Source organism: Lepidothrix coronata, unplaced genomic scaffold (genome assembly GCF_001604755.1).
Source record: "Lepidothrix coronata isolate B3197 unplaced genomic scaffold, Lepidothrix_coronata-1.0 Scaffold152, whole genome shotgun sequence".
In the NCBI taxonomy this organism is placed as follows: Eukaryota; Metazoa; Chordata; class Aves; order Passeriformes; family Pipridae; genus Lepidothrix; species Lepidothrix coronata.
Window position 1 is genome coordinate 218,431 of NW_016690332.1, and position 23,741 is coordinate 242,171.

General features: G+C 40.7%; 1 protein-coding gene across 2 annotated transcripts in view; it reads right to left on the minus strand.

Annotated features, from left to right (window-relative positions):
* Positions 1-11,906: 11,906 nt before the first annotated feature.
* BCL2 (BCL2, apoptosis regulator) overlaps positions 11,907-23,741 on the minus strand; it is a 98,109-nt gene continuing 86,274 nt past the window's right edge. For both annotated transcript variants that reach the window (XM_017828770.1, XM_017828771.1), the window contains one exon: positions 11,907-16,660. In XM_017828770.1, coding sequence (XP_017684259.1) covers positions 16,526-16,660 — 135 coding nt within the window. In that variant the 3' untranslated portion in view covers positions 11,907-16,525. The remainder of the gene's footprint in view (positions 16,661-23,741) is intronic.

Genomic DNA, 23,741 nt, shown 5'->3' on the forward strand with positions numbered 1-23,741 from the left:
TTCAAACTGAAAGAAGTGGATTTAGTGGCTGTAGATTGGACATAAGGAAGAAATTTTTTATGATGGGGGTGGTGAGGCCCTGAAACAGGTTGCCTAGAGAAGTTGTGGATATCCCATATCTGGAAGTGTTCAGGGCCAGGGGCTTTGTGCAACCTGGTCTAGGGGAAGGTGTTCCTGCCTATGGTGAAGGGGTGGATGATCTTTGAAGGTCCCTCCCAACCCAAACCATTCCATGATTCTATGCAATGCTGTGCAGTTTGAATGCTAAGCATTCATGCTCATGTAACTAGAGGTATGTGCTGTCACACCAGTGACTTGGAGGGCTGAACTCTGGGAGAGAGCAAGAGGCTTTTTGACAAGTGAGCTGCTTTTTTTGAGTAAGCTTTTAGTAAATCAGGGATGATTATTTCCACTGCAGCAGTTATGTACAGTCTAGTTTTTTTGTCTGTTTTAGTGCTGAACAAAACATTTTCTTCTTTCACAATTTCTGATATAGTTGCCCCAACAAAGACAATGATTAAAGGTCTGTTAAAGCTGTTGCCACCCCAGTGTGTAGACTGCATGCATTGATCTTTTGTGTGTTTGCATCAGATATGCTTGTCAGTTCACATGTAGAAGACATTATTCTTATTGTGGTTCAGTGGTACAATAAATCCAATTTTGAGGTTCATGTTACTTGACTGAAAGAGCATTTTCTGAAGGATTATGAAGTAGCTGTATGGCATGCATTTATATAAATGCATTGCACAAAGTGCTGCTCTGGTGTTACCTCTGCTGACCAAATTTTTTCCCCCTACTTTCTCCACTCCCCTGCAAGAGGGCTTTATGGTGAATAAGTATGGTGGATTGACCCTGGCTGAGTGCCAGGTGCCCACCAAAGCTGCTCTATCACTCCACTACTCAGCTGGGCAGGGGAGAGAAAATATAATGAAAAGCTCCTGGGTCGAGATAAGGACAGGTTGAGATCACTCACCAATTACCATCATGGGCCAGACAGACCTGCCTTGGGGAAATTAGTTTAATTTATTGCCAATCAAATCAGAGTATGATAATAAGAAATAAAATCAAATCTTAAAAACACTTTCCCTCCAATCCTTCCCTTATTCCCAGGCTCAACTTCATTCCTAATTTTCTTTACCTTCTCCTGCCTGAGCAGCACAGAGGGACAGGGAATGGAAGTTGTAGTCAGTTCATCACATGCCTCTTTCGCTCCTTGCTAGTCAGGGGGAGGATTCCTCACACTCTTCCTCTGCTCCAGCATGGGGTCTTCGTCCCACAGGAGACAGTTCTCCAATGTGGATCCTTCCTGGGAGCTGGAGTTCTTCAGTATCTCCAGTGTGGGTCCCTAACATGGGGTGAAGTCCTTCAGAGACAGGCTGCTCCAGTGTGAGTCCCCCAGGGTGTCACAAATTTTTCCAGCAAACCACGTGGGCTCCTCTCTCCATGGGTTTGCTGGTCCTGACAGGAGCCTGCCTGGGCATGGGCCTCCTTTGTGCATCAACCTGCTCTGACATGGTGTCCTTCATGGTCTGCAGGTGGATCTCTGCTCCACCATGGATCTCCATGGGCTGCAGGAGGAGAGCCTGCCTCACCATGGTCTTCACTATGGACTCAAGGAGAATCTCTGCTCCAGTGCCTGGAGTGCCTCCTTCCCCTCCTCCTTCACTGACCTTGGTGTCTGCAGGGCCATTTCTCTCACTTATTCTCACTCCTCTCTCCAGCTGCAATTATGCAGTTTCCTCCCCACTCCTTCTTAGCTATGTTATCCCAGAGGTGCTGCCACTGTTGCTCATGGGCTCAGCCTTGGCCAACAGTGGATCCATCCTGGATCCAGCTGTCATTGACTGTAATGGACATAGGGGAAGCTTCTGGCAGCTTCTCGCAGAAGCACCTCTGTAGCCCCCCTGCTACCAAAACTTTGCCATGGAAATCCAGTACAATGGGCTAAAGCCTGTTTGTGCCATTCTAACTAGATGATGCTGGATCATGTGTCATTTATCCCCCTACAGCCCCTTAGCATGGTGTGTGGCTACTTTGACAGCAATGGCATCAGGTGTCTCTCCACCTCGGTGGTCTAGCAATGCAGACAACTCCATGGTACTTATGATCACAGTAGCATAGCCTGAGATATGTACATTGGACATTATTGTTAATAATCCACTAGCAGTATCATCCACCTTACCTAAGGGTCTTTTGCGTTACCAAAGGGTGAGAAGATTAAAATTCTGGAAGTCGCAGGTAGGAAAGGAAAAAGTTTAATTACCGGATATATAAAGGATTGGCAGACTTTTTACAGTGGGAGTGTACAGGTAGGGAGAGATTTAAACTAGCACAAAACTCCAAGTGAACTCAAAAACATCATTAACTAGGGTATTGGACAGCATCTCTGACCACACAGGCAGGTAAGTGCCTGTAGCTTATCAGGTGGATTAAGAAAGGGAAGGAGGCTCTTTTTCCGTCTCATCTCCCCCGATAAATAGATTGGCTACCTTTTGTCTCTGTCACTTGTGGCTTTATAAAGCTTTGCATCAGTACTGTCTGCCCCAGATGCACACTTTTAGCTGTATGCCCAGGACCTTGTTTGAGTGCAAATTTGAGAGCTTCCCATTATTGTGGTTGTGCTTGTAACAGGAGTTCTGGAGGACACATGCAGAAGATAGCACTGACACATTTCTCCAGGATATCCAAGAAGCAACTCAGTACATTGAAAACGAGTTGCACAGAATAGGTATCCCCACTGGAGAGTAAGGCAGTGAACTACAGTCTATGATGGGATGCTTCAAGAGCTGCTTTGTTTTTTGTCCATCTGTGCAAGTCAGGTTCTTGCAGTGCAAGACTACGTGGTCTTTTGGCCTGAGTAAAATGTCCTCAGAGGCAGTTCTTGATACCAAAAAGTTAGTTACAAGCAGAAGCTCCTCTTAGGGTCAGGTGTTGTGTGAAACTTAAATGCCATGCAGTTGGTAACCAACCATTCATACTGGAATAAATTTCACTCTTTATCACTTGTAGACTCCCATTAAATATTTAATAAGTGAGGAGGATAAAAGCAGGAGCTATAGGTGCTTCAGGACGGAGAAGCTGCTGCCACAGAGGAATGACAGCACACTGCTAAGTTGTGCAGTTTCAGTGGAGACTTACAGTGTTTGAAACCCCTTGGGAATGTTTTGAGAAGAGAGCTTTCTGGTTTTGGCCCAGAAAAACTTCTTTTAAGGATGCTTTTACCTAATTTTCAGATAGCCAATCCCCACCTTAGTTATAAGATAATTTTGTCTTTACCCAGACCTCTTCTGTTCTACCCATCTGTTCACTGTGCTTGGTTCCCAGTGGTAAGGTAAGCATTTAATCATGTCTACTAGCCTGTTAGCTTTTTAGAAAGCTTTTCTGACTGGGCAGAAAGAGGAGAATCACAGAACTAATTACCTGTTTCTGCTGAACTCTCTAAGGAAACTTAATCCCATCTTCCTTTGTTAGGTTTTAGGTAGGAAGAAAGGCAATGGTGGGGCTGCTTTCCCCCAAATCCTTGTCTTCTTTTTTCAGTCTCACAAAATAATGGGACAGGGAAATGGTGGTACTTGCAGTACTGCAAAGTGGTTTATCTTCTGCCTTGCAAAGGATTTAGTAACCTTGCTCTCTGCTGGACAGTTAAATCCCAGCATCCAAAGGACAGAGTCTACGTGTCGTATTCTGTTGCTTCTTCTTTCTCTTTCAGGCTGACTTCCTCTACCTACGCTGTCTTCATGGACACAGACAGAGGGTTAGATGTTTTGCACACGTGCCTGAATTGTTCTTGAACGGCATTAAACTAGTAATTTCAGGCACTCAGAAAAAGTGCATCCATGACAGCAGAGTGCACACATTTGCCTACAAAACCCACTGAAGAAGATGCGTAAATTCTTAGGGCAGTTAAATAGTCCTTACCTGACTGCATTTAGCTATGTTCTACCTGAATTAAAGCCACAGAAGAGGCAACTGATGTGACTTAAGGGCCAGTTACCATGAACCGTGAAGAAGCATGTGGTGGGGGGAAACAGTTTTCCCCCTAATACCTAAACACTTCCTGAAAACCAATCATAATTGTAGGAAACCGTCAGCAGTAACAAAAATACTTGTTTTCTCCTGTTTAAACTTGCTAATGCGCATTTCCAGCTCCTGTCTACCAGAACGAAAAGGAGTTTTAGCAAATGAATAGAAAAGCCTTGCTGCACTTTCCACAAGACCTCAAATGTACAGGAGAGCAAAACGGGTGACACTGTGCTTGGGTCCCAAAGCGCAGGGTACACCTGTGGACTGTATTTCACACAGCAGCAGCTAATCAAAGCTGGGTTATTGCACCTTGTTGCACAGAGCTCTTTGAAGAAAGCTGGTGAGTACTGGCCACTACTGAGCAGAATACGTGAACTGAACTATCAGGAGGGAAACATTACGTTTCATTTACAGGATTACAGTCAAACGCTTGAGTATTTTTTTAATCAACAAATCCTAAACAAGGCAAATGCAAAACAAGTATCTCACAGTGTGCTTTTATTATATTTCACAATATAAACTAGACAGACATAGAAAGTTTAATGGCAGCATGTTCTGATAACATTTGAAAGACAAAGAACAACATAATCATATTGAATGATGATAAACTGACAAACTACATTACCATACATACATCTCCAAAGATACTGGATAAACAATATCTGCTTATGTACATTTATGCTGGTGATAATTAAAATTCAAATATGCAGAAAAAAAAGAAAAATACGCTATTTAAATTATAAAAATATACAGTTTTTGTGTGGAACTCTTAATGCTGTACTACTTTTTGAAGATAATTTCGTTGTGTCATGAAGCTGCATTAACTTAGTACAGAAGTGTGATTTAAACCAAATACAGATTAAATTAGCTCTTTTGTCTTCCTTGTATTTAGCTTTGTTGGAAAGAGAGATAGGAACGAAAAACAAAGCTAGGCTTTTGCAATGAGAAATGATTTTTATATTCATAAATTAAAAGATGTATAAATTTTCATATAGTACTGAGCCTTAAACTCATTATACAAATGAATCATTTTCCTAGTTTATTCAGAGATAGAGACAGGAAAAATAAGAAAGGCTTTAAACATGCTACTTTACTACACTTTTAATCAATAGGACCTCTAGGTTTGTGGAGTGCAGGTGCACAGCGAAGCAGTGTCGTGCCTCAGGGTCAAAGCATGCAGTCCAGACTCACTGCCTCAGCTGGGGAGACTGTGTGCATGCAAGGATTGGGGGTACTGGATCTGTGTTCTTTGAACTGCATCACCTTCATGTTGCCTTTGCACATTAGGTTTCAGACATTTCTTCATAATTGTTCCTTATTAGTGCAAACCTACTCAGGCTACATAATCCCCAATCACAACAGCAGATTGATGAACTTTTATAGACTGGATAATTTTATAATAATTTACAAATAATTTTGTAACTGAAAATTTTTAGTAATTGTAGCCACGTAGTGCACACATTTGTAGCTGCTTTTAGTCAAAAGTAATTTCCAGACTGTCTTGGGTGAACTCCAGCAACACATGAAACTAAAGATTTTCTTACATAACAATGACATTCGCCATATCTTCCAGCCCCCTTCCTTATCTGTATATTCTCTGTTACCTTGACAGCCCCATTAGTCCTTTGGTGGATCCAGTGCTTGTTCCATTAAGAAATGTACTCTGTGTCAGCTCTGGTTTAAGAATGCTTTGCTACCAGAATTTTTTTTCTTGTTTTTCCATCTTTTCCTAAGTTACTGATCTACAACAGATCTTAGATGATCTCATAGATTATTCTTTTCAGAAGCAAAATATTTTTCTTCATTATTTTCTTAATAAATGGAGTGAAAAAGAATTAAGGACACATAAGCTGAATACAGCAAAATCAAGTATTTCTCCTCAATGCCTAGAGATTTGCTGTTTTGCAAAAGACTGCCTTCAGCATTAACAAAGTTCTGCAGAGAACTGTGGGGTCTCTGTAAGCTTTTTCTCTGCCCTTATATCATCCTTTTTCAATGGAAAGGATAAAAGATAAACAAATGCCAGGTAGAATCATCTTTAACCAAGAAGGTTTTTCAGTGATCTCTTTCCCTCCAGTTCTTGACCTGTTCCTTTGTTGTCCTCTGAACTTCCACATCTAACCACTTCAGAAATGTGCCTCTTTTTTTTTTTTTGGCTTTTACAATTTCCAGGAGTGGTCAGCTGTCTGTGCATACATAGTGGCAGAGGAGAGGTTTTCACTGAAGTGTAGTCTTTGAGTGTGGAGGTCTATAAGGCATTTTGTGGGGAAAAAAATCTTATATGAAAGTGTAATGAAGAGTAGGAAAGACAAGAATGATTGCAAAAGAAATGCAAGAGTGAAAGGAGAGGATTTTATTTAAGAAGTTCAAGCTTTTATATACATTCAATGTTTCTAATATGTTTCTTAATAAATGTATTATCAACTATCATTATACCTAATGCAGCCACAATACTGTACTATTCTGCAGTCAGGATGGGAAAACTCCATTGGCTCTTTAATAAAATAAAATCATCAACAGTCATCATGACTCTTCTTTTTGCCAGGTATTAACTGATACACTGGGAAGTCCAGTGAGTAGACACAATAGAACACAAAATCCTCAGTACTTATTTAAATGTGTATCATGTGTCATCTTCATATTATTTCTAAAGCAGCTTTAAAAAAACTTTAGCCATTGGAAGGTATTAAAAACTAAAACCCATTCAAATTATCCTGGCAGTATAGCAGCACTGGAATTGATACTTTTACTACTTTTGACAATGTAAACCTTTAATAAAATAAACAATATTGAAACAATTTGAGGTCTAATAGTTAATAAACTTTAATGGGCAGATGGGCACAAATTGAAACAAAGACTAGATTGTGAAATGAAACATTAGCTTGATACCAGCCAATTCCAGTTGTGCAATTGGCTGCAGACAAATTCAGCTTGGAAGCTGAAAGAAAAAACAAAGCCCACACTCAATTCACAATATTCAGTTCCTCTGATTTCAAATATTTTTCATACAAATCATATATGAGCATCCCCACTTCTGACAGAAGCACTCTGAAAGCATTGCAGGTACTTTTTGTTTGATGGTGGGATTTTTCCTTTTTCTTTAATCAAGCATAGTTCACATTTTTGCGTTCTTAAAAATATTTCCTTTCTAAGTTTCTATAAAATTAAGTAATTTCAAATTTGAAATGTAAGCTTGCTCCATCTTATCTTTGCTCATACAAAGTGTAGGTGCCATGACTAAATAGCAGTAAAAATGCTGAGATGTACAACTCTTAAAAAAAACAACCAAACATAAAAGCAGCTTTGAAGACTCAACATCAACTACAGCCTTAACATTGAACATATTACATTCCCGAGTTACAGGAGATATTTTGCATATAATGCCACAAAGTTATTCAACTGAAATCTTGAGGTTGGAGCTACAGTTTATTCACTGTATGTTTTTCACCTTTTGAGCACTTATGTACTGTATGGTACATTTTATCGAGAGCTTTGCAATCTTTCCTTTTCTATCTGGATGTTCATTTACCCAAAAATCCCAGATTTCAAAAGTTTCATAGAAAAAAATAGAAGCGCAGGACTTAAAACATTTGAAGCTGGACACTTCCATGCTTCAGAGCAGCCCCTGGGACACGCTTCAGTCTTCAGTTTCTAGGGGACTCCTGGCCCCCTTCGAGCTCACAGGAAGCCCTGCTTTAAAAGGCATTGACACATCTGGTTTCAGAACACAGGTCTGTTTATAAAACTGTATTATGTACTCTGCATTAATTTTACTTGCGTTGCATTTTGTAACATGAGCAGATGACTTCACACCTCCCACTCCCCCTTTTCCTTCACCCTATTTTCACTTGAGATGACAGTAGGCACCTGCCTGATCGAGGTGTCAGAGAGTCTCTGTCCAGAAAGAGGATTTTGAGTTTCTTCATTACCTTTTCTTCTGCAGACAGTCTTAGGAAATAATTGGCATGAAATAATTTTTAGGGCGAGGGGTGGGATGATAAATCTCACTTTCTTTTCCTGTTATGAAAACGAACTTGATTTTGGTGTCCAGTTTGATAAACAAGGATAGTCAGAGCTAATCTGTAACTTAGCTGAGGTCTGCTTCTTGCCAAATAAAATTAAGATCTTTTTCAACTTTCAGGGATTTAGAGACCATATCTAATTGGTTTCAAACCCCTGGAGGAACTCTGTAAGTAAGCAGGATTAGTTGCAGATATGAGCCCACTAAAGTGGGACACAGGTCAGGTCTTCAGACTCTAGCTCTGCTCTGTTGAAGCAGGCACTTAAGGTCTCCTGATGTTTCTGTGTCAGTAGCCACAAAAAACATTTTACTGCTGAGAAAATCATTGGAACAGCAATTTCCTGCGAGCCCCAAAGATTTAACTTCACACTTATTAAAAAAAAGGTTGACATGTATTGTGTGGGTATTGTGATTATGATGGGATGGCACAACTGGTAACTGGAAAACACCTGTTTAAAAGGCATAGACAATCATATTTCCAACTGTTGTCCTGTAGGGATAGCCGAGTGGTCCTTCAAGAAGTCTCCATCTTGACTCCACATATGTACCATGTTGAATTGTTTACTACATCAGTTCTTGCCAGCAGGACAGGGTGAGAACTTTGTTCATGCTGACCTTGTCTTTCAGATCCCTCCCGGAAAATGCAAGGAGAATCAACACAATTTTGCAGGCTTTAGCAGCTCAAGTAACTGCCCTCGTAAGTGTAAGCAGGTAGGTCTTTGTCAGTATATTTGCTCTTCAGAGATAAAATAATCCAGCCAGTGGCATTAATTAAAAAAAAAAANACATGGGCTCCTCTCTCCATGGGTTTGCTGGTCCTGACAGGAGCCTGCCTGGGCATGGGCCTCCTTTGTGCATCAACCTGCTCTGACATGGTGTCCTTCATGGTCTGCAGGTGGATCTCTGCTCCACCATGGATCTCCATGGGCTGCAGGAGGAGAGCCTGCCTCACCATGGTCTTCACTATGGACTCAAGGAGAATCTCTGCTCCAGTGCCTGGAGTGCCTCCTTCCCCTCCTCCTTCACTGACCTTGGTGTCTGCAGGGCCATTTCTCTCACTTATTCTCACTCCTCTCTCCAGCTGCAATTATGCAGTTTCCTCCCCACTCCTTCTTAGCTATGTTATCCCAGAGGTGCTGCCACTGTTGCTCATGGGCTCAGCCTTGGCCAACAGTGGATCCATCCTGGATCCAGCTGTCATTGACTGTAATGGACATAGGGGAAGCTTCTGGCAGCTTCTCGCAGAAGCACCTCTGTAGCCCCCCTGCTACCAAAACTTTGCCATGGAAATCCAGTACAATGGGCTAAAGCCTGTTTGTGCCATTCTAACTAGATGATGCTGGATCATGTGTCATTTATCCCCCTACAGCCCCTTAGCATGGTGTGTGGCTACTTTGACAGCAATGGCATCAGGTGTCTCTCCACCTCGGTGGTCTAGCAATGCAGACAACTCCATGGTACTTATGATCACAGTAGCATAGCCTGAGATATGTACATTGGACATTATTGTTAATAATCCACTAGCAGTATCATCCACCTTACCTAAGGGTCTTTTGCGTTACCAAAGGGTGAGAAGATTAAAATTCTGGAAGTCGCAGGTAGGAAAGGAAAAAGTTTAATTACCGGATATATAAAGGATTGGCAGACTTTTTACAGTGGGAGTGTACAGGTAGGGAGAGATTTAAACTAGCACAAAACTCCAAGTGAACTCAAAAACATCATTAACTAGGGTATTGGACAGCATCTCTGACCACACAGGCAGGTAAGTGCCTGTAGCTTATCAGGTGGATTAAGAAAGGGAAGGAGGCTCTTTTTCCGTCTCATCTCCCCCGATAAATAGATTGGCTACCTTTTGTCTCTGTCACTTGTGGCTTTATAAAGCTTTGCATCAGTACTGTCTGCCCCAGATGCACACTTTTAGCTGTATGCCCAGGACCTTGTTTGAGTGCAAATTTGAGAGCTTCCCATTATTGTGGTTGTGCTTGTAACAGGAGTTCTGGAGGACACATGCAGAAGATAGCACTGACACATTTCTCCAGGATATCCAAGAAGCAACTCAGTACATTGAAAACGAGTTGCACAGAATAGGTATCCCCACTGGAGAGTAAGGCAGTGAACTACAGTCTATGATGGGATGCTTCAAGAGCTGCTTTGTTTTTTGTCCATCTGTGCAAGTCAGGTTCTTGCAGTGCAAGACTACGTGGTCTTTTGGCCTGAGTAAAATGTCCTCAGAGGCAGTTCTTGATACCAAAAAGTTAGTTACAAGCAGAAGCTCCTCTTAGGGTCAGGTGTTGTGTGAAACTTAAATGCCATGCAGTTGGTAACCAACCATTCATACTGGAATAAATTTCACTCTTTATCACTTGTAGACTCCCATTAAATATTTAATAAGTGAGGAGGATAAAAGCAGGAGCTATAGGTGCTTCAGGACGGAGAAGCTGCTGCCACAGAGGAATGACAGCACACTGCTAAGTTGTGCAGTTTCAGTGGAGACTTACAGTGTTTGAAACCCCTTGGGAATGTTTTGAGAAGAGAGCTTTCTGGTTTTGGCCCAGAAAAACTTCTTTTAAGGATGCTTTTACCTAATTTTCAGATAGCCAATCCCCACCTTAGTTATAAGATAATTTTGTCTTTACCCAGACCTCTTCTGTTCTACCCATCTGTTCACTGTGCTTGGTTCCCAGTGGTAAGGTAAGCATTTAATCATGTCTACTAGCCTGTTAGCTTTTTAGAAAGCTTTTCTGACTGGGCAGAAAGAGGAGAATCACAGAACTAATTACCTGTTTCTGCTGAACTCTCTAAGGAAACTTAATCCCATCTTCCTTTGTTAGGTTTTAGGTAGGAAGAAAGGCAATGGTGGGGCTGCTTTCCCCCAAATCCTTGTCTTCTTTTTTCAGTCTCACAAAATAATGGGACAGGGAAATGGTGGTACTTGCAGTACTGCAAAGTGGTTTATCTTCTGCCTTGCAAAGGATTTAGTAACCTTGCTCTCTGCTGGACAGTTAAATCCCAGCATCCAAAGGACAGAGTCTACGTGTCGTATTCTGTTGCTTCTTCTTTCTCTTTCAGGCTGACTTCCTCTACCTACGCTGTCTTCATGGACACAGACAGAGGGTTAGATGTTTTGCACACGTGCCTGAATTGTTCTTGAACGGCATTAAACTAGTAATTTCAGGCACTCAGAAAAAGTGCATCCATGACAGCAGAGTGCACACATTTGCCTACAAAACCCACTGAAGAAGATGCGTAAATTCTTAGGGCAGTTAAATAGTCCTTACCTGACTGCATTTAGCTATGTTCTACCTGAATTAAAGCCACAGAAGAGGCAACTGATGTGACTTAAGGGCCAGTTACCATGAACCGTGAAGAAGCATGTGGTGGGGGGAAACAGTTTTCCCCCTAATACCTAAACACTTCCTGAAAACCAATCATAATTGTAGGAAACCGTCAGCAGTAACAAAAATACTTGTTTTCTCCTGTTTAAACTTGCTAATGCGCATTTCCAGCTCCTGTCTACCAGAACGAAAAGGAGTTTTAGCAAATGAATAGAAAAGCCTTGCTGCACTTTCCACAAGACCTCAAATGTACAGGAGAGCAAAACGGGTGACACTGTGCTTGGGTCCCAAAGCGCAGGGTACACCTGTGGACTGTATTTCACACAGCAGCAGCTAATCAAAGCTGGGTTATTGCACCTTGTTGCACAGAGCTCTTTGAAGAAAGCTGGTGAGTACTGGCCACTACTGAGCAGAATACGTGAACTGAACTATCAGGAGGGAAACATTACGTTTCATTTACAGGATTACAGTCAAACGCTTGAGTATTTTTTTAATCAACAAATCCTAAACAAGGCAAATGCAAAACAAGTATCTCACAGTGTGCTTTTATTATATTTCACAATATAAACTAGACAGACATAGAAAGTTTAATGGCAGCATGTTCTGATAACATTTGAAAGACAAAGAACAACATAATCATATTGAATGATGATAAACTGACAAACTACATTACCATACATACATCTCCAAAGATACTGGATAAACAATATCTGCTTATGTACATTTATGCTGGTGATAATTAAAATTCAAATATGCAGAAAAAAAAGAAAAATACGCTATTTAAATTATAAAAATATACAGTTTTTGTGTGGAACTCTTAATGCTGTACTACTTTTTGAAGATAATTTCGTTGTGTCATGAAGCTGCATTAACTTAGTACAGAAGTGTGATTTAAACCAAATACAGATTAAATTAGCTCTTTTGTCTTCCTTGTATTTAGCTTTGTTGGAAAGAGAGATAGGAACGAAAAACAAAGCTAGGCTTTTGCAATGAGAAATGATTTTTATATTCATAAATTAAAAGATGTATAAATTTTCATATAGTACTGAGCCTTAAACTCATTATACAAATGAATCATTTTCCTAGTTTATTCAGAGATAGAGACAGGAAAAATAAGAAAGGCTTTAAACATGCTACTTTACTACACTTTTAATCAATAGGACCTCTAGGTTTGTGGAGTGCAGGTGCACAGCGAAGCAGTGTCGTGCCTCAGGGTCAAAGCATGCAGTCCAGACTCACTGCCTCAGCTGGGGAGACTGTGTGCATGCAAGGATTGGGGGTACTGGATCTGTGTTCTTTGAACTGCATCACCTTCATGTTGCCTTTGCACATTAGGTTTCAGACATTTCTTCATAATTGTTCCTTATTAGTGCAAACCTACTCAGGCTACATAATCCCCAATCACAACAGCAGATTGATGAACTTTTATAGACTGGATAATTTTATAATAATTTACAAATAATTTTGTAACTGAAAATTTTTAGTAATTGTAGCCACGTAGTGCACACATTTGTAGCTGCTTTTAGTCAAAAGTAATTTCCAGACTGTCTTGGGTGAACTCCAGCAACACATGAAACTAAAGATTTTCTTACATAACAATGACATTCGCCATATCTTCCAGCCCCCTTCCTTATCTGTATATTCTCTGTTACCTTGACAGCCCCATTAGTCCTTTGGTGGATCCAGTGCTTGTTCCATTAAGAAATGTACTCTGTGTCAGCTCTGGTTTAAGAATGCTTTGCTACCAGAATTTTTTTTCTTGTTTTTCCATCTTTTCCTAAGTTACTGATCTACAACAGATCTTAGATGATCTCATAGATTATTCTTTTCAGAAGCAAAATATTTTTCTTCATTATTTTCTTAATAAATGGAGTGAAAAAGAATTAAGGACACATAAGCTGAATACAGCAAAATCAAGTATTTCTCCTCAATGCCTAGAGATTTGCTGTTTTGCAAAAGACTGCCTTCAGCATTAACAAAGTTCTGCAGAGAACTGTGGGGTCTCTGTAAGCTTTTTCTCTGCCCTTATATCATCCTTTTTCAATGGAAAGGATAAAAGATAAACAAATGCCAGGTAGAATCATCTTTAACCAAGAAGGTTTTTCAGTGATCTCTTTCCCTCCAGTTCTTGACCTGTTCCTTTGTTGTCCTCTGAACTTCCACATCTAACCACTTCAGAAATGTGCCTCTTTTTTTTTTTTTGGCTTTTACAATTTCCAGGAGTGGTCAGCTGTCTGTGCATACATAGTGGCAGAGGAGAGGTTTTCACTGAAGTGTAGTCTTTGAGTGTGGAGGTCTATAAGGCATTTTGTGGGGAAAAAAATCTTATATGAAAGTGTAATGAAGAGTAGGAAAGACAAGAATGATTGCAAAAGAAATGCAAGAGTGAAAGGAGAGGATTTTATTTAAGAAGTTCAAGCTTTTATATACATTCAATGTTTCTAATATGTTTCTTAATAAATGTATTATCAACTATCATTATACCTAATGCAGCCACAATACTGTACTATTCTGCAGTCAGGATGGGAAAACTCCATTGGCTCTTTAATAAAATAAAATCATCAACAGTCATCATGACTCTTCTTTTTGCCAGGTATTAACTGATACACTGGGAAGTCCAGTGAGTAGACACAATAGAACACAAAATCCTCAGTACTTATTTAAATGTGTATCATGTGTCATCTTCATATTATTTCTAAAGCAGCTTTAAAAAAACTTTAGCCATTGGAAGGTATTAAAAACTAAAACCCATTCAAATTATCCTGGCAGTATAGCAGCACTGGAATTGATACTTTTACTACTTTTGACAATGTAAACCTTTAATAAAATAAACAATATTGAAACAATTTGAGGTCTAATAGTTAATAAACTTTAATGGGCAGATGGGCACAAATTGAAACAAAGACTAGATTGTGAAATGAAACATTAGCTTGATACCAGCCAATTCCAGTTGTGCAATTGGCTGCAGACAAATTCAGCTTGGAAGCTGAAAGAAAAAACAAAGCCCACACTCAATTCACAATATTCAGTTCCTCTGATTTCAAATATTTTTCATACAAATCATATATGAGCATCCCCACTTCTGACAGAAGCACTCTGAAAGCATTGCAGGTACTTTTTGTTTGATGGTGGGATTTTTCCTTTTTCTTTAATCAAGCATAGTTCACATTTTTGCGTTCTTAAAAATATTTCCTTTCTAAGTTTCTATAAAATTAAGTAATTTCAAATTTGAAATGTAAGCTTGCTCCATCTTATCTTTGCTCATACAAAGTGTAGGTGCCATGACTAAATAGCAGTAAAAATGCTGAGATGTACAACTCTTAAAAAAAACAACCAAACATAAAAGCAGCTTTGAAGACTCAACATCAACTACAGCCTTAACATTGAACATATTACATTCCCGAGTTACAGGAGATATTTTGCATATAATGCCACAAAGTTATTCAACTGAAATCTTGAGGTTGGAGCTACAGTTTATTCACTGTATGTTTTTCACCTTTTGAGCACTTATGTACTGTATGGTACATTTTATCGAGAGCTTTGCAATCTTTCCTTTTCTATCTGGATGTTCATTTACCCAAAAATCCCAGATTTCAAAAGTTTCATAGAAAAAAATAGAAGCGCAGGACTTAAAACATTTGAAGCTGGACACTTCCATGCTTCAGAGCAGCCCCTGGGACATGCTTCAGAGTCTTCAGTTTCTAGGGGACTCCTGGCCCCCTTCGAGCTCACAGGAAGCCCTGCTTTAAAAGGCATTGACACATCTGGTTTCAGAACACAGGTCTGTTTATAAAACTGTATTATGTACTCTGCATTAATTTTACTTGCGTTGCATTTTGTAACATGAGCAGATGACTTCACACCTCCCACTCCCCCTTTTCCTTCACCCTATTTTCACTTGAGATGACAGTAGGCACCTGCCTGATCGAGGTGTCAGAGAGTCTCTGTCCAGAAAGAGGATTTTGAGTTTCTTCATTACCTTTTCTTCTGCAGACAGTCTTAGGAAATAATTGGCATGAAATAATTTTTAGGGCGAGGGGTGGGATGATAAATCTCACTTTCTTTTCCTGTTATGAAAACGAACTTGATTTTGGTGTCCAGTTTGATAAACAAGGATAGTCAGAGCTAATCTGTAACTTAGCTGAGGTCTGCTTCTTGCCAAATAAAATTAAGATCTTTTTCAACTTTCAGGGATTTAGAGACCATATCTAATTGGTTTCAAACCCCTGGAGGAACTCTGTAAGTAAGCAGGATTAGTTGCAGATATGAGCCCACTAAAGTGGGACACAGGTCAGGTCTTCAGACTCTAGCTCTGCTCTGTTGAAGCAGGCACTTAAGGTCTCCTGATGTTTCTGTGTCAGTAGCCACAAAAAACATTTTACTGCTGAGAAAATCATTGGAACAGCAATTTCCTGCGAGCCCCAAAGATTTAACTTCACACTTATTAAAAAAAAGGTTGACATGTATTGTGTGGGTATTGTGATTATGATGGGATGGCACAACTGGTAACTGGAAAACACCTGTTTAAAAGGCATAGACAATCATATTTCCAACTGTTGTCCTGTAGGGATAGCCGAGTGGTCCTTCAAGAAGTCTCCATCTTGACTCCACATATGTACCATGTTGAATTGTTTACTACATCAGTTCTTGCCAGCAGGACAGGGTGAGAACTTTGTTCATGCTGACCTTGTCTTTCAGATCCCTCCTGGAAAATGCAAGGAGAATCAACACAATTTTGCAGGCTTTAGCAGCTCAAGTAACTGCCCTCGTAAGTGTAAGCAGGTAGGTCTTTGTCAGTATATTTGCTCTTCAGAGATAAAATAATCCAGCCAGTGGCATTAATTAAAAAAAAAAACAACCAAACCTAAAATACTCTGGGGCTCATTAAAATTAAGAATAACAATACGATGCGATGACAGATACAACTTGCTGAGGTTCTGAAAATAGCAGGTAAAAATGTAAATATCTTTTAATAAATAATTTTCCGGCAATGTAAAAATAAATGATATTTCCTTTGGCAGTAATAGCTGATTTAATCTTTTGCTGGGAAGTTGCTTTGCTCATAAAATATCATTGTGCTAGAGAAAAAAAAATATTATTTTGTTGTTTTGAAAGACTTTTGTAATCCACAATAAACTGGGTGACTCTACTTATGTCCGAGATAAGCGCCAAGAGTGATGCAAGCTCCCACCAGAACCAGACTCAGGATAGTCTTCAGAGAGATCCAGGAGAAATCGAACAAAGGCCTCATACTGTTGCCATACAACTCCACAAAGGCATCCTAAAAAGGAAAGTAATCAGAAAGTGAATGTCAGAATTGCAGTAACTTTTTTTTGGGGGGTGGGGGAAGCAACTTGTTCACCCTCCATGGTCATCCAACAATCCTGCTGGCATAAGAAAACCACACAAACCTATTAAAATAGTGATTCGTGAGCTCTGGTTTTTGTGCAGTGCTTAGCGAAAAGTTCTCCTGCCTATTTCTTTACAAATATTGCTGTAATTACTTACAGCCATGACTTCTGCTTTAGGCATGCCCCAGTCTAACAGAAAATACAGGAGCAGCATTTTAAAATACAAGTTACCACTATTTCGGGTCCTGAATGTTGTCTGTACAAACATATATGAAGGAGGTAAATGGACTTTCATTCTCCAAATCTTTCATTTCCACTGGACTTGGGCACCTATACTGCTGGTCAGCTTCACTGAAAATAAGGCAGTATTTGTTTGATTCCCTTGGTATGGTTCAGAGACTATGTGTAGCAGCCACAGATGTTTCTTCCATATGAGCTGAAGCTGTTAAAGTTGTGTTACACCTATGATGGTCTTTCACAACTGTCACCAAGGGTGATGCCGTGGTCCTGGGCTCCAGGAAAATCTGGTGCACGTAGGCACCAAATGGAAGGGCTGTTTAAGCAGCAAAGATAAAGTTTTTGTGACTCATAAATACAATGGGATTTGACTGGGCTAGTAATTGGACTGGTGATATTCTGCACGTAATGCCTTTCTTTCAGGCTGCAATTCCTAACAAGCATGAAACTTCAGAGCATTCCTGAGAGACAGATAAATCATACTGTATGGCATGAAAGCAGTAAATAGCTGAGCTGAATGACTTTAAAAATGTGACAAACCTGATAGCATCATTTATGGCAACTCTTTTACTGTGCACTCAGCTAAAGTCTGCTCCGAAACTACTGAGATAAACCCATGAAACAGCTACCTAACATGGGCGTTTCTGTCTCTACTTTTATTACCCTAGAGTTCCCATTTTTGGTGGAAGTTAACATTCTCTAACAATGTTAACTGTTTTGCCACGTTACTATGCCAGGAGATAACTTGCCTTCTAAAAATGCATATATGTTATGGTTTACAGCAGAAGTTGAGGAGAGAAAGGTCTCCATTATTAATGTAAACCTTCCATCCAAGTTAATTTTCTGCAAATTATGTAGTTAAATTAGCTTCCTTCATTAGCTATCTCTAGTTATTGTCAGAGTAAGAGTGTTTGTGGTTCCACCACAAGAGGGCGTGTAAGGTTTTTTAATATTTTGACTTCTATTCACTAGACACTGAGCGGGATTCAAATAAATAGTAGGTATTTACTTCCAAAATATGTTATTACATTAAGTAATGCTGGTGAATGTTGTACATTAGAGTGGATGTAAATAGGTAAGATTTGGTAACAGAACAGCCATAGGCTTTGGCCAACAGAGCGACGTGAAAACACGTCTGCCTCTTGCTATTTCTCAATTCTTGTTCCTCTAGGCAATGATCTTCCAACTTGGGTTTCCAAAGGTATATTCTTAAGTGAAAGCAGCTTAACCTTTTGCAGGGAGGATGGAATGTTTTAATGCAAGCTCTTCATTCCAGAGGGAAATTGGCAAGTTTTGCTTAAACTGCCTGTTTTTTGACACAGACATTTGCAAACTCTGGCCTTAATATTCTGCTGTGCTGTTGCTGAGCTGAAAAAGCACACTCAGTTTGCTGTGCAGCTCTTTGGAAAGCTGCTTTTATTTCTCCTTAAGGCTATGAAGTAACACAATATCCTAAAATGTTACAGACTGGGCTAAATCCTGTTGTCGCCAGTAGAGACTCACTGACTTCCACAGGAGCCTTGTCTATATAGGGAGTTCAAGATCAGGCCTTATAAAAATACAAGGGTAAAGTTCAACACTTGGTGATATTATTATGGGTGAAACAGGGAGGAAATGAAAAAAAAACGAAAAAAACCCTCATGGAAATGCAAGTCCTGTGAAAAGATTTTAACGTTAAGGTTTTTGTGGTCTCTGCCTGTGGGGAAGGTCTCACTTCTGTATATTCATGACAGTCGATGCATACACAGTATCAATATCGAAATGAGCATAATTTGTGCCTCTCTTCAATCCCAGTTTGGGAACATTCCTTCCAGTTTTAATGTGCAACCATTTCCAGTGTTTCAGTAAAGCTCCTGGTATTGGGTATGAAGATAGACGGTAACAAGTAAAACTCAGATACAAGGCAAAAGTATGGCATAACCTATGGCTCAAAAATGTGCAGCATGCAGTACTTTTTTGTCCAAGATTATTATAACAATAACACAAACCCAACCTAATGGTGTCTGCACTATATATTACAAGTAGCTCTTTATGATCGTTCCCCCTCTCCTTCTCAAACATCCTGATTAGGCCTATTTCCGAAGCTTGTTTGAACAGCCTGTCACTATTTGTTTAAGTTTCAAACCTGTTTTAAATAAACACATGTCCATTTTATGTACTAAAACAAGGGAGGTGGGGGGAGGGACTTATGACCCATTGCTGAAAACTATTTTAGCACAAAGAGAACCCTAAACAGAATCTTAACTTTCTCATAAGGTTTGTCTCCTGTAAACCCGTGTATCTGTCACTGGATTTTTGTCACCTAAACTGCTCTGTTTAAAAGAAGAGAATCTCAGCTAAAATAAATAAGATTAGGAAAATTGTTTGAAACACTTAATGTCCTTGGAAAAGCACTCTTTATAATGAAAGCAAGGGTCCCCTTGGCAAATAGACTGAGGCAAGTTCTGGCTTGGTCAACCTTTCTGGAAGTTTTACACAATTGGAAAGAAAATCATTGCAGGCCTTGCTTTTAAGACCTTCAAAATTTAATAGGAAGTTATATCCTGGATGTAAAATTATATCAAGGCAGTTAAAAATTATAAGGAAAAGAACTCTTCATTCAGCTCTGTAAGTTTTGAAAAAGTCATTTCTTAAGAAGCTTTCATTAAGTCAAATCAGTCTGTTGCTGATTTACTGTGCAACTTCACATTGACTGTTTCTGTGAAGTGAGAAAGGTGGTGGTGGGGAAGGGAAAGGTGTTCTGCCTAAGCTCCTCTTAGGCATGAGAGCACCTGAGATGCCTGCTTCAACCTACCAGGGCTTGATTGGCAGGCCAGGAAGATTGCCCCAAGAGCACCCCTTGCCTGCTGGACTATACACAGGGAGGACAGAGCATGTCCCTGGCTGAAGTTCCTGGCATTTGCAGGGAGTCCAGGACAGAAGTGGAGTTTGTCACCCTGGGAGGATTAGGAGGCGTAATAGTGCACTGAGTCAGGGCAGTCTCAAAACAAAGAGATCACACTATCCCATTCTTCCGCTGGCCCAAATTCGGCAGCTCTGATCCAAGAAACAAATGTCATCTTTAATTACACGGGCATTCTTTGCTTGTGGAATGAGTAGAGTCCGTTCAGCCTCAGCCCTTTTACAGCTCAGCCTTCACTCCGGCCTGAGAGGCAAAGCACAGCTTCTCAGCTGCAGAAAACGACATACTGCCCATAGGCTGAGCGACGGCTCCTTACTGAAAATGCAGAGGGAGAAGGCAGTTTCTGCCTAGCATTTCTGACCAAGGGGGTGGTGGGGAGAGCAAACATGAGGAAGTAAAGGCTTCCTTTTTCTACCTGAATCAAACAGCTGGTGAGGAAGTGACTTTATTTCCCTCGTTATCATTGGGCTGGCAGGATATCCTCTCGAGCCACATTGTATTGAATGAAGAGCCTGTGAGACTTCCATTTTACTGAACGGGAATTGCCTTGTGGCTATTTTACACTGCCCTCTCTGTGACTCCAAAACAAACAAACAAACACACACTAGCTCTGGCTTTTGAAGAAACTTGCACAGGTCTGAACAAGGCAGCTTTGCAACACAGCACGGGGCAGGAGAGGGAATGGCATATGCTTCGATGCCAAGGTTTAGCAGCTAGATGACTTTTCCCTCACCCCTGCCTCCAAATGAATGACATAAATTCTCATAAAAGCTTTCATTCCTGTATGGTAACTCATTTCAGAAAGAGTTTGGGGAGGGAGGGGGTGGACAGAGCTGGTTAAATCGTCCCATGTTTTCTATGCAGTGAAACCTCATTAAAATGTCATCTTGAAGCTAACAAGAAAAGTTCTTGGAACACAAATAATAGACAAATGTGTAGCTGTTCTTTTCCCAAAGAGTTTATGGGTCTTTTATGCAAGCCTATGTGGTGAGTACATGCAAATAAGGACAGCTCAGACTTTGGCTGTGTTGTGCCAAGGTGTGGCGTTTCACAAGGTCAGTATCTTTAGAGATGCCGATATCTTTTTACACCTGGGAGTGCCGACATGCTGGTAGTCCTGCCAGGTGCACATTATCAAATTATAATGGTAAGGAAAAGAAGGTGTCACCACACAAGCCCTGCTGATCATGGAAAAAGAACCTGCCAGGTGTGTGGTTTTGGCACGTGAACCCCTGAACAAATTCCCACCTGGCTTTTTTTCTTTCTCCCCTTCACCTTTGCCTGTGGTAAAAAGGGGTCTATTTTGGGGACATGGTTTAGTGATGAACATGGCGGTGCTAGGTTAGTGGTTGGACTCGATGATGTTAGAGGTCTTTTCCAATCTTCTATGATTCCATGATTCTACTTTGAATCCCCTGTTTCCACAATGCCTGACATAGTCATAGGTCTGCAGCTGATGTGTTAATTGCTGGCTGCATACCCTTTTGTTTCTCCAATGGTCCCTGAGGTTTCTGACTTTGGACAAAACCGGTTTCATCACAGTAGTCTTGCCTAACTTCTTTGTTCCTTGTCCTTGCTATCTATTTGTATAAATTCTTGCATCGGTGAGCCTGTGATCTTGGGGATGCGTCTTCCATGTCCTAGTCTTGCCAGGCACTCACTGTAAGGTTGTGTGAATTGAAATCGGTGGAAATATTATTTGCATAAGACTGGCTAAATGTGGCACTCAGATGGAAACATCTAAGCAGCAAGGACTAATTGTGGTTAGGTTTTCTTATGAAAAGTGATGCATATGCTTAGAAATATATAAATGTGAGTGGTTATAGTAAAGGAGATAATTAGTCCTCCTGTCAATGCTCATAGAGAGAGACCCTGCTGGAAGGCAGATTTCCTCCAGACCCCTGAGAGATGAAGAATAAACCTAGGCTTTTAGGAATGGTCAAACTACCTCTAAACACAGGATTTGTAAGGAGCTGAACATTCAGCTTGGATAGAAACCCATCCCGTATTCAGACTAGGCCACATTCTTGTTAAACCAAGTCAGCATGAGAAATCAGTAATTTAGTCTTGGCGTCTCTACTTAATTCAGTTAGATGTGGCTCTGCAATATGCAAAAGCCCAGACCTTGTGCAGGCTGCATCATTCTCCTATTCCTGGAAAGGCCCACACTATAAAATGAGGTATTTCTGGCATCAGCATAACAGCTGTAATGTCACTACAGCAGCGAGCTGGTGGTATTTAATGGGTGCCATTTCTGAGGGAGCACTATTAGCAATTATGAGTAAAACAAGGTGAGGAGGCCTTCTGGACAAAATACTCTATGTTCAACAACATGGTCAGAGCTGCTCTACTTGATCCTTCACAATTTTCTTTTCAGCTCTTTTGTAGGTTAATAATCCTATTCAAATATTCTGCTGTTTTATTTAGTTTTATTTTCTGCTTAGGTAGAGTGCTAGAAACTGCGTGCGACTCGTACCCAGAAAACAAATGTGTCCCTGCATGTGAATCTCAGTTGCACTGAGACCTGTCCAGTTTTAGGCCACATTCTTCTCCAATTTATCAAACTTGTTCTAGAGAGTTTATATTCATATTCAACAGTAAATTTAGCAATCCACTCATTTGTGGATTTGTGAATCACCTTGAAGGAGAGAGCAAATGTCACAGAGCTGCTGGGGAGACTCACCTCATCCCACGACATCAGTCTTACGCCTGCTTCCTCTGAAAAGAGGCCAGATGTATTAGGACCCCTGACAAATCTTCAGAATGACTTTAAAATAAAAATGACAAAATGAGCTTGAATGACAACGTAGGCCTGTTTTTCTCTAAATCTTGCTTAAATTCTGTCTTGCTCGTAACTAGTTTTCAATATGAGTGCTCTTACACTGCAAATAGCCTACCTAATTTAAAAGCCCAACTCTGAAGATTTGTCTGCAGCAGGTGCTGCCTTGACAGCAGAGGGACACATGAACACATCCCCTGCTATGTTCCCTGCCTGCTCCAGCTGCCTGTGCCGCTCCTGGGCTGCCGCAGAAGAGTTAAATCATGTAACCGCCTGGGAAATGGGAAATGAAAGTAGCTGCTTGTAGAAGTGCTTGAAGTGCTGTGGCACAGTGCTTGTCATCATCACGGCCATGGAGGTTTCATTTAACAAACACATCCAGCGGTGCCGGGCTCAAGGCACGGGTATGAGCAGAGGCAGAGAGGGGAGAGCAAGGCAGCGAGGCTGTCAGCCTGGTGAGAGACCCGGCTCGGGGGGGGCCTTGGCCAGAAAAGGCCAAGTGCACATCTGAACCAGATGGGTGACATCGAACCGGTCCGAGCAGGTTGCCCCATCGACCACACTACGAGGGACCAGTCACGCATTTCTCTGCTGCTTGTTTTAACATCCCTCAGGGACACACTCCATCCCGTGTTTGTTGTTTCAACACTCAGTTCTGATCCAAACTCCTTGACTTGACTAACTGACACTCAGCATTGAGCAAGAGTAGCACAGAGCTGGAGTGGTGGCCTGGGTGTTCCTTGGTGCTCCATGGTGCTCCAGCGGCAACAGACCATGTGAAACCATCAGCACCTTCTGCAGAAGTGCCACCTGTTCCTCATGTGACTTCAAGCAGGCACTTGGTTTTTTTCTAAATCTTGTGACAAGCAACTGATTTACAGGGCTAGTGAGACAACACAGCTACCACTACGATAAAGTAACCTCACAATAAATCTACAATTTAATGAATAAGTGTAAAAAAAAGCCTATGCTGTAGATTTCAATAGGCAGTTACATTTCTACCACCAGCCACCTGGAAAATATGAATATGCCCATGTGTTTTCTTTGGCAGCCTATACCTCATTAGCAGCTCAGACCATTTCTGCTCACCTGT